General features: G+C 35.4%; 1 protein-coding gene and 1 long non-coding RNA gene across 2 annotated transcripts in view; one reads left to right on the forward strand and one right to left on the reverse strand.

The window, feature by feature from the left end:
* The window catches only part of TRIM23 (tripartite motif containing 23), a 31788-nt gene extending 15532 nt beyond the window's left edge, over nt 1-16256 (forward strand). The window contains exons 7-11 of the mRNA XM_032849567.1: nt 1150-1284; nt 5142-5271; nt 5796-5906; nt 11836-11960; nt 13957-16256. Coding sequence (XP_032705458.1) covers nt 1150-1284; nt 5142-5271; nt 5796-5906; nt 11836-11960; nt 13957-14136 — 681 coding nt within the window. The 3' untranslated portion in view covers nt 14137-16256. The remainder of the gene's footprint in view (nt 1-1149; nt 1285-5141; nt 5272-5795; nt 5907-11835; nt 11961-13956) is intronic.
* Nucleotides 4621-18179, reverse strand: LOC116862390. Its single transcript, XR_004381629.1, has 3 exons — nt 17708-18179; nt 10070-10075; nt 4621-4651 (listed from the first exon to the last, which is right to left on the reverse strand). It is a non-coding gene; the product is annotated as an uncharacterized LOC116862390 (long non-coding RNA).
* Between the last annotated feature and the right edge of the window lie 119 nt (nt 18180-18298).

Consider the following 18298-nt stretch of genomic DNA (forward strand, 5'->3'; position numbering starts at 1 on the left):
GTTTGTTAATGTGGGGCATGAGAGAGTAGAAGGCAAGAGTTTCAAGGGTTTTGTTCTGAGCAGCTGGAACGACAAGCAAATAATAAGCAAAGTTTACTAGTTCATAATCAACTAAGGTAAATATGCAACAGTGAGCAAAAACTGCACACCACTGATCTCATGGAGCTTACCTATTGTTAGGAGAATTCTGTCTTAAGAAGAATACATTGGTATGTGTGTAGAATATCTCTGGATTGATATTTGAAAAACTAGAATGTGCTTGACTTTGAAGAGAGAGTTTGGAGATCTAGAGGGCAAGAGAAGCTTTTCAATTTCACCTTTAGTCAATTTTTTTTTTAAAGATTTTATTTATTTATTTATTTTCATTTATTTATTTGACACAGAGAGATCACAAGTGGGCAGAGAGGCAGGCAGAGAGAGAGAGAGGGAGGTAGGAGGAAGCAGGCTCCCTGCCAAGCAGAGAGCCCGACGCGGTGCTTGATCCCAGGACCCTGGGATCACGACCCGAGCTGAAGGCAGAGGCTTAACCCACTGAGCCACCCAGGCGCCCCTCTTTAGTCAATTTTTTTAAAGACCAATACACATATATCTTGGTTTTTTTATAAAAGTACAACATACATATAGTGTGCATAAGGGTTCAGCTGGCTGAATTTTCAGACTGGGCATTACAGTGTAACTAACACCCATATTAAATAACAGAACATTACCAGCACCCCTAGAAACCCTTCATATTCCCTTCTAATAACCACCTGCCTTCTCCTCTGAGGATAAACCATTACCCTGACTTCTAATGCATATATTATTTTTGTCTCTTTTGGTAATTAATAAAAACAGATTCATGCAGTATGAAGTCTTCTTGTCATATCTTCTTTTACTTGACATTATGTTTATGAAATTCATATCGTTAGGTATCATTGTGGCTGATCTCATTGTGGTATAGTGTAGCCTTTCTGAATATACCACAATTTAACCATTCTTCTATTGAAAGGCTCTTTAATTATTTATTAATGCCCAATTATTAGTCTAGTCAAATTTATATTTAAGCTAACTTTGAATACGATAATGTTAATTTTTCTTGATTTTTGGTGATAACTCTTTTTTCCTTCTTCCTGTAACAAGTTTACCAGAAAACTATATTCTCTTTTCTAGGATGATTGTAGAGTTGTTTTGGCAAAGCAGGAAATTACAAGGTTACTAGAAACACTGCAAAAACAGCAGCAGCAGTTTACAGAGGTTGCAGATCACATTCAGTTGGATGCCAGTATCCCTGTCACTTTTACAAAGGTAATGTACGGTACTTCATTTTTAGGTATGGCTTCTGATAAATCATAATTGTTTTACATTCCATGATAATCAGCTTGAAGAGACAGCTAAGAAATTCATAGGGTTTTTTGAAAAAAACTTTTATCAGTGGAAAATAGAAAGTGGTGTAATGAATCTCCATGTACCCATCACCTACTTTAACAATTAAAAACTTTATTTCATCTATGCTTTTCCCCATTCCCCTTTCTACCTGCAGTCTCTCAGGTTATTTTGGAACAAATCCCAGCATATCATTTCATCTATGAAATATTGTTGTGTGTATTTGTAAAAGGTAAGGACTATTTTAAAAAACATAACCAAAATATTGTTATAAACCTAAAAAAATTTAATAATGAATCTCTAATATTAACCATTATCCAGTTAGTTATTCAAATTTTCCAGATGGCTAAAAAAATGTTTTGTTTCTGGAAACAGAATCCAACCAAACAAGGCCTGTACTTGCCATTTGGTTGATATATTTTGGTCTCTTTTACAGTTAATTTCCTCTAATCTAAAAAGTTCATTTGTTTCATTTTATTTTCCTTTCTTAGGGTCTGTTTTTTTAGAACTTAATCTTATTTTATAGCTCTGTGAAACATTTTACATGGTCCAGAGTCGAATCTACAAAGCAGGGTTTATTTAGAGAAGTCCAGCTTCTATCCCTAACCCCTCAATGCTTTTCCTCCTTTCTCCATAGAAAAGCCTCAAGAGTTTTTCCTTAGTTTTCTTCATCATTTAAAAAACAATACAAGGAAATACATTTATTCACATATTTGTATGTACACTCATATTTGAAGGTAGAAAACATTAATTCTCCTCTTTGTTCTTTTCACATAAGTTTATGTTCTAGAGATTACTCCATAGCAGTATTCAGTTACATTTTCTGTTCTTTTTTTTTTGCAGGGTACTTTATTGTGCAGATATACCACATTTGTGTGTGTGTGTAAAAAATGGAAAAGTTACCATCTTATCCTTTTTTTTTTTTTTTTTTTTTTGAAAGAGAACGTGAGCTTAGGGAGAGGGGAGAAGCAGAGGGAGAGAGAAAATCTCAAGCAGGCTCCATGCTCAGCATGGAGGGAGCCCGATGCAGGTCTTGAGCTCATGACCCTGAGATCATAACCTGAGTTAAAATCAAGGAGTCAGATGCCTAACTCACTAAGCCACCCAGGCACTCTTAACCATTTTTAATTGTACAGTTCAGTATTGTTAAGTATATTTACATTCAGTATACCTCCAGGAATTTTGCATTTTGAAAAACTGAACTTCCATGCCATATAAACAGTAACTCCCCTTTCCCCCTCTCTCACCACCTCCTGGGAACTAGCATTCTACTTCTGTTTTTTGTGAATTTTAGTATTCGAAATACCTCATGTAATGACCAATATATAAGTGGAGCTATATAGTCAGTATTTGTTTTTTTATGACTGGCTGATCTCAATTAGTATATCCTCAGAATTCACCCATATTGTGGCATGTGACAGAATTTTCTTCTGTTTTAAGGCTAAATAATACTGCATTGTTTGTATATACATTTTATTTATACATTCATCCTTTGGTGGACATTTGGGTTGCTTCCACATCTTGGCTATTATAAATAGTGGTAACTGAACATGGGTGTACACATATTCCTCTGAGACCTTGCTTTCATTTCTTTTGGTATGGATCTGGAAGTGAGATTACTAGATATGGCAGTTATATTTTTATTTTTTTGAGGAAATGTTGTTTTCCATAGTGGTTGTACCATTTGTAATCTTACCAACAGTGCACAAGGGTTGCAATTTTTCCACATTTTCATTAACACATTAATTTTTTTTCTTTCTTTTTTTTTTAGATAGTAGCCATCCTGTTAGATGTGAGGTGATATCTCATCGTGGTTTTGATTTGCATTTCTCTGATGATTAATGAAGTTGAGCCTCATTTCATATGCTTATTGGCCAGCTTATTTATATTTTCTTTGGACAAATTTTGTACAAGTCCTTTGCCTGTTTTTTAATTGAGTTCCTTGATTTTTTTCATTGAGCTGTAGGAGTTCTTTATATATTGTAGTAGGGAATCCATTCCTAGATACATGATTTCCAAATACTTGGTCACATTTTGTGAGTTGCTTCTTCACTTTGTTGATAGTGTCCTTTGAGTCACAAAAATTTAAGATTGATTTGGTCCCATTTGTCTACTTTTGCTTTTGTCAACTGTGTTTTTGGTGTTATATCCAAAAAAAAAAAAAAATCCCTGCCAAATCCATTGTCATGAAGATTTTGCACTATGTTTTCTTCTAAGAGTTTTATAGTTTTGGGTCCCATTTTGGAACTTTTATCCATTATTTTAAAATCCAAATATTTGTAATTGTTATACGTTATTTGTAAATCTACCGTTTTATCAATATATAATGAACTTTTGTCTCTTAAAACAGTTTTTTTTTTAAAGATTTTATTTATTTATTTGACAGACAGAGATCACAAGTAGGCAGAGAGGCAGGCAGAGAGAGAGAGAGGAAGGGAAGCAGGCTCCCTGTGGAGCAGAGAACCCGATGCGGGGCTCAATCCCAGAACCCTGAGATCATGACCTGAGCCAAAGGCAGAGGCTTTAACCCACTGAGCCACCCAGGCGCCCCCCTTTTTTTTTTTTTTTAATATTTTATTTATTTATTTGACAGAGATCACAAGTAGGCAGAGAAGCAGGCAGGGGGAGAGAGAGGAAGGGAAGCAGGCTCCTTGCTGAGCAGAGAGCCCGATGCAGGGCTTGATCCCAGGACCCTAAGACCATGACCCTGAGACCATGACCTGAGCTGAAGGCAGAGGCTTAACCCACTGAGCCACCCAGGTGCCCCCCGAGGCGCCCCTCTTAAAACAGTTTTTGATTTAGTCTATTTTGTCTCATTCTAGGATAGCCACCCCTGCTCTCTTGAATATGGTTTACATGGAATATCTTTTTCTTTTTCTTCACTTTCAGCCTTCTTATGTCCTTAAATATGAAGTGAGTCTCTTATAGACAGCATATTGTTAGATCTTGGGTATTTTTTATAAAACTGTGTCTTTTCATTGGGGAATTAAACCCATTTATATTTCAAGTAATTATTAATAGTTAAGGACTTGTTGTTACCATTCTGTTCATAGTTTTTTGTATATCTTATAGCTTTTTTCTTTTCCTTTTGCCTTATTGCCTTCTTCTCTGTCTCGGTGATTTTTTTTTTTTGAAGATTTTTTTAATTTATTTGACAGACAGAGATCACAAGTAGGCAGAAAGGCAGATAGAGAGAGAGGAAGGGAAGCAGGCTCCCCGCCGAGCAGAGAGCCCGATGTGGGGCTCAATCCCAGGACCCTGGGATCATGACCTGAGCCAAAGGCAGAGGCTTTAACCCACTGAGCCACCCAGGCGCCCCTCAGTGATTTTTTATAGTGTCATGGTTTGATTCCTTAGTCATTTCTTTTTGTGTATATTCTGTGGATTTCTGTGTTTACCATTGCTATTACAAAGAACATCTTGTTATAACATTCTGTTGGAAAGTGGTAAGAATTTAACTTTTTCTGCATATAAACGGTCTATTCTTTTATAGCTCCACTCCCCCATACTTTATGTTTTAATATCACAGATTACATCTTTGTATATTGTATACCTGTTACCACAGGCTTACAGTTTTTTTTTAATGTTTGTTATTTCAATTCTGTAAGGAATTAGATTTGTGCAACAAAATTATAATAATACGGGTTGCTATTTGTCCATGGAATAGGAGGAATGAGTAGGAGATGAAATAATCAACAAAAATATTATAAATAAAAGTATAAATGCTAGTACTTTTAAATTCCATATCAAAATAAGATTTAAATTTTTAAAAATTACAGGACAATAGAGTTCACATTGGACCAAAAATGGAAATTCGAGTTGTTACGTTAGGATTAGATGGTGCTGGAAAAACTACTATTTTGTTTAAGTTAAAACAGGATGAATTCATGCAGCCTATTCCAACAATTGGTAAGTATAAGTACTGCTTTTTACTTTGATGGATGCTTTATAGACAAACCCTAGCTTATAGCTGAGTTCTTGGGGGGGTCTTATTTGATGCCAGTATGGCACTGTGGTGGGCTTTTACTGGCTCTAAGACGCTAACATGTCTGAGAAAAAAATGGAAGGTTCAGTGCTGTGGGATTGAAATGTGGATGGTGGGATATTAAGACAGAACAGTGTTGGTGGGACAGTTGGAAGGATTAAAGGATTGGTGAGGATTAGGGTGAGGGAGTGGTAGTGGTGCAGAGCTGTTAGGTATTTGAGTTTCAGGATCTAAGGATCCTGCTGGAGGCTTAGAGGGCTAATAGCTCTTAAAGGTATATATTCCCCATCTAGGTTTATTAGGAGTGGAGTTGGTTGGGGCAGCAGTAGATATTGCTGTATGAAGATAACTTGTATTATCACAATTCTAAACAGTGGGTCACCTGTGTTTGGTGTGTTATTCATTATAAATACAAGTTCAGTATTAAAGTAACTTTTTTCAAAAACAGGTTTTAATGTGGAAACTGTAGAATATAAAAATCTAAAGTTCACTATTTGGGATGTAGGTGGAAAACACAAATTAAGACCATTGTGGAAACATTATTACCTCAATACCCAAGGTAAGAATGAAAATTGATATCTTAGTTTTTCAGAATTTTAAGATGCCAGTTTTCTGTGGAATTGATTTTAACTAGTGAAACTTATTTTTATTAAAATGCTAAGGTGGTGGGGCGCCTGGGTGGCTCAGTGGTTAAGCCTCTGCCTTCGGCTCAGGTCATGATCTCAGCGTCCTGGGATCGAGCCCCACATCGGGCTCTCTGCTCAGCGGGGAGCCTGCTTCCTCCTCTCTCTGCCTGCCTCTCTGCCTACTTGTGATCTCTGTCTGTCAAATAAATAAATAAAATCTTTAAAAAAAAATGCTAAGGTGGAAAGGTTGGGATATGTACTTCGGTTTATTCATTAAAAAAATCATAGCTTAAAACCATACTTACCTTTTATATCTAGGCAGTTAGGAGTACATACCGCTTGCTGCTCTTAACAGTTAAAGTACATTATTACTATTCATATGAGTGTGATCACTGGTAATATTGTGAGGAAGGACAGAATTCTTGGTGTATGTTTCCGCTGCTCTCTTCAGTTCAGTAAAATATTTGTCTCATTATAATCTCTCAGTTACTCCAGAAGAACCTGCAGTGGTTTGCTTTTGGCCAAACTGTTTTACCACACATTCCACCTAAAGTATTTTTTATATTTAGGCCCCATTTTATGCTTTTGCCTGTACCCAACATGAAACTTATGTTCATGCCACGTTTCATATATCGTCATACCTTCCACCTAGCAGAGAAACTAGGTAATTATTTTTACATTGGGATTTTTGATACAGTGATTAATAGGGAAAAAATGGTATTTTGAACATGAGGAATGGTTGAAAAGTCGGGATTTTTAGCTACCATGAGGTAGCTAGAAAGATTTCGAAAGGGAATCAATTCAGTATATACTTGTGATGTTTCTGCTGTATATTTTGAATACAGTATATGTGGAAGGTGCTGTGTAAGGCACCTAGAGAGAATACTTTGGAGAGATAATGATGGTGATTTATTTAGATTATTTTTTGGCCAAGAAAGTAGTAGTCAAAGAATAAGTAGCATCATAGGCCACAAAAGAAGCCTCAACAAATTCAAAAAGATCAATGCATCTTTTCTTTATTTTTCTTTTTTTAAAGATTTATTTACTTAGTGTGAGTGGGGGATGGGCAAATGGAGAGGGAGAGGGAGAGAGAGAATCTCAAGCAGACTCCCTGAGGAGCCCCATGTGGGACTTGACCCCATGACCCTGAGATCATGACCTGAGCTGAACAACTGTGCCATCAAGGAATCCCTCAATGTGTCTTTTCTGATCACAATGCTATGAAACTAGAAGTCATCCACAGGAAAGAATATGGGAAGACTGTAAATATATAGGGGTTAAATAACATGCTACTAAACAATGAATGGGTCAACCTGAAAAATCAAAGAACTCAGAAAGTATGTGGAAACAAATGAAAATGAAAACACAGTGGTTCAAAACCTTTGGGATGCAGCAAAAGCTGTTCTAAGAGGGAACTCTGTAGCAATACAGGCCTACCTCAAGAAGTAAGACAATCTCAAGTTAACCTTATACCTAAAGGAGCTAGGAAAAGAACAAACAAATGCAGCCCAAAACCAGTAGAAGGAAAGAAATAATAAGATTAGAGCAGAAATAAATGATACAGAAACTAAAAAAACTTATAGAACAGATCAATGAAACCACGAGCTTGTTCATAAAAAAAAGTCAATAAAATTGATAAACTCCTAGCCAGAGTTATCAAGAAAGAGAAAGTTACCAAATAAATCACAAATGAGAGAAAAAAAGTAACAATAACAACAACAACAAAAAAAAACCCCACAGAAATACAAGCAATTAGAATATTATGAAAAAGTATATGTGAACAAATTAGACAATCTAGAAGAAATGGATAAATTCCTAGAAACATAAACTACTAAAACTGAAATAAGAAAAAAATAGAAAATTTGAACAGTCTGATTACCAGCAAAGCAATTGAATCAGTAACCAAAAAACTCCCAGAAAATAGAGGTACCTGGGTGGCTCAATAAGTTAAGTGTCTCCCTTTGGCTCAGGTCGTGATCTAGGAGTCCTGGGATCCAGCCCTGCATCTGGCTCCCCACTCAGTGGGTAGTCTACTTCTTCTCTCCCTCTGCCCCTCCCCACTGCTTGTGCTTCCTTCTCTCTCTGTCTCTCAAATAAATAAGTAAAATCTTTTTTTTTTTAAGGTTTTATTTTTTTATTTGACAGATCACAAGTAGTCAGAGAGGCAGGCAGAAAGAGAGAGGAGGAAGCAGGCTCCCTGCTGAGCAGAGAGCCCAACGCAGGACTCGATCCCAGGACCCTAAGATCACAACCTGAGCCGAAGGCAGAGGCTTTAACCCCCTGAGCCACCCAGGCGCCCCCAATAAGTAAAATAGTTAAAAACAAAACAAAACTCTCAACAAACCAAAGTCCAGGATCAGATGGCTTTGCAGGAGAATTCTACCAAGCATGTAAAGAAGAGTTAATACCTATTCTTCTCAACTATTCTAAAAAATAGAAAAGGAAGGAGAACTTCCAAATTCATTCTATGAGGCCAGCATTACCCTGATATCAAAACCAGATGGATAACACAAAAAAGAACTACCATCCAATTTCTCTGAACAAAGATGCAAAAATCCTCAATAAAATACCAAAAAACTGAATCCAACGATATAAAAAGATCATATACCACGACCAAGTGGTATTTATTCCTAGGTTGCAAGTGTGTGTCAGTAATTGCAAATCAATCAACATGATAGATCATGTCAATAAAAGAAAGGATAAAAACTGTATGATCATTTCAATAGATACAAAAAAAAAGGCATTTAACAAAGTACAACATCTCTTTATGATAAAAACCCTCAACAAAGTGGGTTTAGAGGGAACATACCTCAACGTAATAAAGACCATCTATGAAAAACCCACAGCTAACATCATCAATGAGAACCTTTCCCTAAGGTTAGGAGCAAAACAAGATGTCCATTCTCATCACTTTTATTCAACATAGTCCTGGAAGGGCTAGCCACAGCAATCAGACAAAAAAAGAAAAGGCATCCAAATTGGCAAGGAGAAATAAAACTTTCACTGCTTTGCTGATGACGTGATATTGTGTGTGTGTGTGTGTGTGTGTGTGTATCTGGCCTGAAAGACCACCAAAAACTGTTAGATAAACGAAGTCAGTTAAGGTATAGGATACAAAGTCAAATTACAGAATTCTGTTGCATTTTTATACACCAGTAATGAAGCAGCCGAAAGAGAAGTTAATAATCACATTTACAGTTGCACCTAAAATAATAATGATACCTTGGTATAAACGTAACCAAAGAGCTAAAAGACCCATACTCTGAAATCTCTAAAACACCGATCAAACAAATTAAGATGAAACAAAGAAATGGAAACACATTTCATGCTTATGGATTGAGAAAAATATGGAGTGCCTGGGTGTCTCAGATGGTTAAGCACCATCCGCCTTTGGCTTAGGTTATGATCTCCAGGTCATGAAATCGAGGCTTACATCAGGCTCTCAGCTCAGTGGGATGTCTGCTGCTGCCTTCCCTCTGCTTCTCCCTCTGCTTCTCTCCCTGCTTGCGCTCTCTCTCTCTCTCTCTCTGTCACTCTCAAATGAATAATAAAGTCCTAAAAAAATACTTAAAAAAATGAAAGAACAAATATTGTTAGAATGTCTATACTACTCAAAACAATCTACACACTTAATGCAATTCCTATCAAAATACCAACAGCATTTTTCATAGAGCTAGAACAAACAATCCTAAAAAGACCCCGAATAGCCAAAGCAATCTTGAAAACGAAAAGCAAAGTTGGAAGTATCACAATTATGGACTTCCAAGTTAAATTACAAAGCTGTAGTAAACCAGTATGGTACTGGCACAAAAATAGACATAAAGATCAATAGAACAGAATGGAAAACCCAGAAATAAACCCACAATTGTACAGTCCGTCAACCTTTGCTAAAGCAGGAAAGAATATCCAATTGGAAAAAGAAAGTCTTTTAAACAAATGGTGTTAGGAAAACTGGAAGTGACATGTAAAAAAAAAGAAACTGGACCACTTTCTTACACAATACATGAAAATAAATTCAAAATGAATTAAAGACCTAAATGTTAGACCTGCAGCTATAAAAAGCTTAGAAAAGAGCACTGGTAATAATTTCTCTGACATTGGCCTAGCAACTTTTTTCTAGATAGGTCCTTTGGGGCAAGCGAAACAAAAGGAAAAATAAACACTGGGACTACATCAAAATAAAAACCTTCTACACAGCGAAGGAAACAACAAAACTAAAAGGCAACCTATGGAATGGGAAAAGGTATTTGTAAATGACATATCCAGTGAAGGGTTAGTATCCAAAATACATCAAGAACGTACACAACTCAAGATCCAAAAACTAAATAATCCAATTAAAAAATGGGCAGAAGACGTGAATTGACATTTCTTCAAAGAAGACATCCAGATGGCCACCAGACACATGAAAAGATGCTTATCATCATTTACCATCAGGGAAATGCAAACAAAACTGCAGTGAGATATCACCTTACACCAGTCAATAATGTCAACAATATAAGAAATAACAGGTTTTGGTGAGGATGTGGGGAAAAAAAAGGAACCCTCTTCCAGTGTTGATTAGAATTCAAACTAATCAACCAGTGCAGCCACTCTGGAAAACAGTATGGATTTCCTCAAAAAGTTAAGATTAGGACTACTTTATGATCTAGCAGTTAGACTACTAGGTATTTACCCAAAGAATACAAAAACATTAATTCAAAGGGATACATGCACCCCAATGTTTATAGTACTATTATCAACAATAGTCAAGTTATGGAAATAGCTCAAGTGTCCATTGATGAATGGGTAAAGAAGTTGTGATACATATATATATATATATAATGGAATATTACTCAGCCATAAAAAAAATGAAATCTCATCATTTACAATAACATGGATGGAGCTAGAGAGTATAATGTTAAGTGAAATAAGTCAGAGAAAGACAAAGACCATATGGCTTCACTCATGTGGATTTTAAGAAACAAGCAGGGGCGCCTGGGTGGCTCAGTGGGTAAAGCCTCTGCCTTCAGCTCAGGTTGTGATTTCAGTGCCCGGGGATCGAGCCCCGCAGTGGGCTCTCTGCTCAGCGGGGAGCCTGCTTCCCCCTCTGTCTCTCTGCCTACTTGTGATCTCTGTCCAATAAATAAAAAATCTTAAAAAAAAAATATTAAGGGGCGCCTGGGTGGCTCAGTGGGTTAAAGCCTCTCCTTCGGCTCAAGTCATGATCCCAGAGTCCTGGGATCAAGCCCTGCATTGGGCTGTCTGCATAGCAGGGGGCCTGCTTCCCTTCCTCTCTCTCTGCCTGCCTCTCTGCCTACTCGTGATATCTGTCTGTCAAATAAATAAATAAAATCTTTTAAAAAAAAGTATTAAAAAAAAAGAAACAAGCAAGCAAAGGGGGGAGAAAAGAGAGAAATCTAGAAATGGACTCTTAACTATAGAGAACAAACTGTTGGTTATCATGGGGAATTAAATGGGGGACAGATGGAAAAGGTGATGGGGATTAAGGAATGCACTTGTCAAGATGAACATTGGGTGATTAAAATAAAAACTTAAAAAAGGAACAAGTAGCATCATTATGGAAATCATGAAAGGTATATTCTAATTAATTAAGAATATTCATATACACAGCACTTTGTGTTTGGTGGAGCAAGTGTTGTAAATCCTGTTACACATGGGGAAATGAAGAGATCTGAAAAGTTAGGTGAACCACTTGAGGTCATACTGTTAAGTATTGCTAGGTGCTCTTATAGTAGGCAGCCTTTCTGTGAAAAACATAGTAAATAGTAGACTAACCATAATAAAATAATGAGACCATTAAAGTATTTGGTCCATTTATGAAAGTTAACAAATGACTAATTCGGTTTTTTTTTGGGGGGGTAGCTGTTGTATTTGTTGTTGATAGCAGTCATAGAGACAGAGTTAGTGAAGCACACAGTGAACTTGCAAAGTTGTTAACGGAAAAAGAACTCCGAGATGCTTTGCTCCTGATTTTTGCTAACAAACAGGTAAGACGTTTATATTTCAGAATACTTATTTAGTATTTTGTGTATTCTGTGTCATAAGGTAGCATAAAGTAATTTCAAAACTGATAATTCGATAGATATTTAAGAAGTTTGTGCTGGGTATTTTAAATACAATATATATAGAAAGTACTCTACTTGGTACCTTGGAGTATATAAGGTGGTTGATGCTTACCAGAAACTCCTATATACGTTTGTAAACATGTAAGTGACTGTATATGAGATTCTAATACATAGAAAACTGGTAAGTAACTTCAGTAATATTAACAATGTCATGGAAAAATAGAGTGGTTCTAAAGGTGGCATCTTATAAAAGATGTGTACAGTGGGATTTGAGTTGAAATTATGATAAGAGTTCAAATTATGGGTAGGACTTTTGAGTCAGTATGTGAAAGAAAGAACACTGTAGGCAGAGAAAATGGAAGCATGAATGTTTTAGGGGAGCATCAACAGATATATATGTGAGGGGCAAGTAGAGAGGATGAAGAAAATCTAGAACAACAGATGAGGTCTAGGCTGGAAAACTTAGATTTTATTCCATGACAAAGGAAAACCAGCAAAAGGTTCCAGACTCATATCTGTGTTTTAAGACTGTAATCTGGGGGTAGGACACAGAATTAATCAGGGGGAAGGGACTAGAGACAGGTAGATGCAGTGAATTGCTGTAATAATTCAAGTGGGAGAGTTAACAAGACTCTGAATTAAAGGAATAGAAGGGTGGAAGCAGATGGAAAAGAGTTTATGAAGGTAGATTTGTTAGAATTTGGTGTCTGAATGGGGATGGTCAAGGACAGGGAGAAGCTACATATTCCTATATCTTGAGTCTATGCTTCTAGGAGGATGAGAATGCTTTTCCATACAGTAGAAGGGCTAAGATCTCATAAAAAGAAAGGGTAGGATGAAGAATAAGGGATTTCCCTCTTAACAAAAAAAATAAAAGGCAAACTAAGAGCAGATACACTTTGCTTTACTTACTGAAAAAGACATGCAGATAAGGCAAAGTAGAATATCATTTCCACTTAAATTGTTAAAAATGTTTCATAATCTTCAGACTCACATATACTGTATGGTGTGGTTTTAAACACATTTTCTTGGAGGGCAATTTGGCAGTATCATACCTATCAAAATTTTAGATGCATATACCCTTGCACCATACAATTCTACCTCTAGTAATGTATTCCAGATATAAATATCCTAAGGTTATCCTGCAGAAAATGTTGCAAATGAATGTAGTTAAAAATGTTACATATGTATATGTATGTATTTGTAATAGCACATAAACAGAACCTCAATCTAGATATTAAGTAAAGGACTGATTAAGAAAATTATCTTGCACCTACACCCTGGAATGCAATTCAGATGTTAAAAATAATGTAGGTCTTCTTGTCCAAATAATGGAAAGATATCTATATTTAAGATGTGTTAAGTTAAAAAAAAAAAAGCTAAAGTGTGTTTCTGTTTATTTGTATGAATGTGCATGGAAATTATCTGGACAACTATATAAGAAATCATAATTCGTGGTTGCATCTAGGAAGTAGGGGTGTTCAGGAGTATTTGGAGTGGGAGTTTAGTTACTGTTCATTATATAAACTCTATATAAGCCATTTTTGTGATACGCATGCATTAACCTGTTTCTTTTAAGTTGATGCCGTATGACTCAGGCAGTATCTTTCATTCAGGTTTCATCACCTTTATTAATTTCACTGTAAGGCCATTCTTACAGACTATACTATAAATGATCTTTTTTTTTGTTGTTGTTGTTGTTGCCTTCTTTATTTTATATTTAGTTTCCTATACTATAAATGATCTTAATCACAACTCTACTTTTCTCTATACTTATTAATCACAGAATAATTACTGAGGGGTGAATCTAGGTTTTAACTTTAGCTTTCTGTTAGAATGGTACCAACAGAATTCGTTTTAAATGGTAATTTTGATGGGCTGATTATAAAAAAGATTCTGATATGTATATATCTTTCAGGATGTTGCTGGAGCTCTGTCAGTAGAAGAAATCACTGAACTTCTCAGTCTGCATAAATTATGCTGTGGCCGTAGCTGGTATATTCAGGGCTGTGATGCTCGAAGTGGTATGGGACTTTATGAGGGGTTAGATTGGCTCTCAAGGCAACTTGTGGCTGCTGGAGTACTGGATGTTGCTTGATTTTAAATGCAGAAGTTATTTAAAGTTTTGTGGTTAAGAGTTATTTTGCACATAAATGTTATAAGAAATTCTACATCTCAAAGGGTTTATTTAGGATGTATATTTAAAAGGAATCTCGGGTGGGGGAATTCAGTACAATATTGCCTTTTAAAAAATTACTCTAATAAAATTTAAACATGTGAGCAGATTAAAATTGCATTAAGTAGGGACTTTTTGAAGATACATTTTTAAAAAACATACATTTGTTATTTAAGTTTTTCACATTATGTGTGACCCATATATTGGCAAAGAAGTAGTCAGAGAAAGGGTAAGATGAAGGTTTATTCTTTCAATTAAAAAAGGAATAGGCAACTGAATACCGAATGGAACCTCTGTGTGAAGCAAGTAAAGCATGGCTTCTTCTTTATCTTTCCTTTCACCTGGATTTTGGCAGTATTTAGTAGCAAAAAAGCAGTGACGTAATGAAATAGAATCCAGACTGCATCTTGGGGTAACAGGATTACTTTACTTCTTTGTTCAGTGTAACAGAATATCTTTAATGCTAAGTACTATAAACTACAGAAAATTAATATTTTATAATGTTTTATTGAAACTTTCTCTAAGCCCTTTTATATGAAACCCAGTGAGTCAGATGAAATGTTATCTAACTAGATATGAGTGTCAGATTAGTATTAAACTGAAGAACAATTAATAAAACTGTGAAAGTCAGTTATGTTGTAGTTAATCTTCACTTATGAAAGACCCATTTCCAGGGTTGAACCTCGAAGTGTTATTTCCTAGGTCACAGCTCTAAATTGGTTCTCCTATTTTCAGCACATTTAAAGTAGTTAGTTTCTTTTTAAAATAATACTGCATCCTTAGTGGGAACGACCATAGGCAAAATGTAGTAAGTTACACATAGAACCAGGGTTGGCTGTACATAAAAGATAAAGATCTAAGTCGGAAACTACATTTACCTTAAGAGAAGTCATTTAAAGTAGTGGAGAATCAGTTACTTTAAATGCTTTCCCAAAATAAATACACTTGTCTTGACAATAAGACATTATTAAGGCTCTTCATGGTAAGGCCTTGAAAAGTTAAGGAAGGAAAAGAAATGTTCAGAAACTTTGCAGCACATTTATTATGCAGTGTTGTAAAAGTTTAAAATTTTGTGCTTTTCAGTTTTTCATTTTTTAAGGATACTAACTTATTATGGCCATATGACTTATATTTAAACATGGCTAGATTGGGTTTTGTTATTATTATTTTTTTAATGCTCCTCAGCCTTTAGGATGAAGCTGAATAATCCCAAGTCTTATTAGTTGAAATGCTAAGAGATGTCCCTCTTAGGTGGCACTGTTTTGGTTCATTGTCTTCAAATGTACTTTTGTTTGTTTAAAATAAACAGCAAAAATTTTAGAATACAAAGCATTAAAAAGAAGTCCATCAGTGTTATGGGCAGTATGTAAATAAGTAAATATTTCATCCTTTATTTTTCAAGTAAAAGTCATGCTGTTACAAGTGTAATTTGTGCATATAAGTAACACTTATGAATTAAATTATTTAATAATTGATTATAGTAACTGTGAAGAATAAAAAACACGTTAACATTTGCCTGTGAGCCCTTGACCTGTTTTCTCTACTAGGTAATTGGGGAAAAAAAGTCTAACACTAACATGTGAACTTGTTTTCCTTGTAAATTAAATTCATTTCACCAATTTTGCTAAACTTTGTAATTCACATTGTTAGCATATTACTAAACACAATGTAAAAATTGTGCTTAGACCTGATTATAATGTACATAATAGTGTTTGTGTGTGATTTCTTTTTTAAGAAATATTTTTCTCAGGCTCTTATGACTATTTGTCGTTGTATTCTTTCACTAATTATTAGTTAAGATTTTGTAGTTCCCTCTGGGAAATGTCAAACTTAATAATGAGAGAGATGTTTTAAATCCAGTCTATTAGGATTTGCCTCCTAGCTCTGAATTTCTGTATTAAGCCTAAATAATACTGTATGGTTTATGTAAAGCAGGTTTTAACAAGTGTGTAGCCCTGGTCTGTAATTCTGGAATGCTTTATCATCACCAGAAGCCATTATTTGCATTACATATAGACAGCAATAAAATGTTAAAATAATTTTAAAGAGGTCCTATCATTATTCTAAAAGTTCTGTTTCATGTATCATCTGTATACTAGTATAACTAGTAACCAGTTAAAGTCATATTTGTGCTGTGGTTCAGAGAAAGCCAAGTGGGGTAGCGGTTGACTTGCATGTCAAATCTGAGTTGCAGTTTATTAAAGATTTAGAAGTAATTTATTCTGTAGTTGCAGTGTAAGCCACACATAAATGAGTATTATTGCTAGTGTTTTGATAGAACTAAAATTTTTCATCAAACAAAGTGAAACTCGGTTTTTAAATTTTAAGTAACTACTTTAGAAAATGTCTAAGAAAACTTAGGTGTAGCCTATAAACTAATACTGCTAAAAGGAAGACATTTTCTGTAGCATTGAAATACCCTTGAATCTGCAAAATAGTAATAGGGAAAAAGACATTGTACTTTCCCTAAAAAAATAATGAAGAGGATGAATAAGCATCTTGCTAATAATTTAAAACATGCTTTTAAAAAAGCACATCTCATGGGTGCCTGAGTAGCTCAGTGGGTTAAGCCACTGCCTTCGGCTCAGGTCATGATCTCAGGGTCCTGGGATCAAGCTACACATCAGGCTCTCTGCTTAGCAGGGAACCTGCTTCCCCCTCTCTCTCTGCCTGCCTCTCTGCCTATTTGTGATCTCTCTGTCAAATAAATAAAATATTAAAAAAAAAGTATATCTGGCAATGTCTGTTTTTAGGTCTACTGATTATGTTAAATTTATGACATGAAATGGAAAAATTTGTTTATCAAATAGGATTTTTCACTCAAGCAAAAGAACTATGTTTGGCAAAATGGGTCAACACCACCAGTTGGTGGCAGTATTATCAAAAATTTAGGATTATGTTTTCAGGAATGAATAAATTCTAGGGAGATGTCTAGACACATAAAATAGGAAGAAAGGTAAATGTCACAGTGAGAAGTCATTTTATGTCTAAGATCTACTTTATAAAAGGAGGGCATGATACTAGTTTAAAGTAGCACAACTTGGCACATTCTTCCATCTCACAGGTTTGTGGTACAAAATGGATAAAGGAAGTAATCCTGTTTATCAACACAAAGTATATGTGAATTCCCTAAACAGGTCTGTTGAACGTGTCCCTCCTTTAACTTCTTGTTCTCCTTTAACTTCAAGAGTCTCTGGAAACTAGAAGCAACGGTTCTTAAGAGTTAGGAAGTCAGGAGGGAAAGTGAAGAAGAAATCAACACAACATTTTGAACTCATACTGTTTTACAGCTCGAGTTACTAATAATTGCTCCATTATTAGCTACTAAAAGTTTACATATAGTTTAAAAAAATATATTTATTTACTTGACAGACAGAGATCACATGTAGGCAGAGAGGCAGTCAGAGAGAGGGGGGGAAGCAGGATCCCTGCTGAGCAGAGAGCCCGATGTGGGGCTCCATCCCAGGACCCTGGACTCATGACCTGAGCTAACCCACTGAGCCACCCAGGCACCCCAATATATACTTTCTTGATGGTATATTTAGTAAGGTAAGAAAAGATACTGTAACTTGAGGACAGAAAATTTGAATTTAGTTACATGAGGAAAATAATGTGAAAATAGTAAAATGGACTTGTATGTAAAACTAAGGACTGAAGTATTAATTTATTCTTATTCTTATATTTAAATACTAGGTGTAATACTCATTTAAATGTGATTTACCTGAAACTCAGAATAAGTTACTCCTAAATCTTTAATAAACTACAACTTCCTATTTATGTCTGAAACTTCACTTAACACTACTTACTATTTTTAACAATGAAAGGCAAAAACTATATGACATGAAACATAAACCTAAGAGAAGAAGGGAAGTGGTATGTTACTATTAGATCCTGTTATCCTTTTTTAGTGGATCTAAAGAAACATGTGGGCAGATAATGTGGCATGTTTTAAAAAGCTAAGCAACCTATGCATACGATTCTCTGGTTTTGAGTCTCATGACAGATTACATGTAAGGGATGTTGTTTGCCCAAATTTGTCCACTTCAGTTTATCACCTCCTAGGATGAGAAATGCTGCAAGAAAA

The sequence above is a fragment of the Lontra canadensis genome, unplaced genomic scaffold (genome assembly GCF_010015895.1).
Source record: "Lontra canadensis isolate GAN:19392208 unplaced genomic scaffold, GSC_riverotter_1.0 scaffold4, whole genome shotgun sequence".
In the NCBI taxonomy this organism is placed as follows: Eukaryota; Metazoa; Chordata; class Mammalia; order Carnivora; family Mustelidae; genus Lontra; species Lontra canadensis.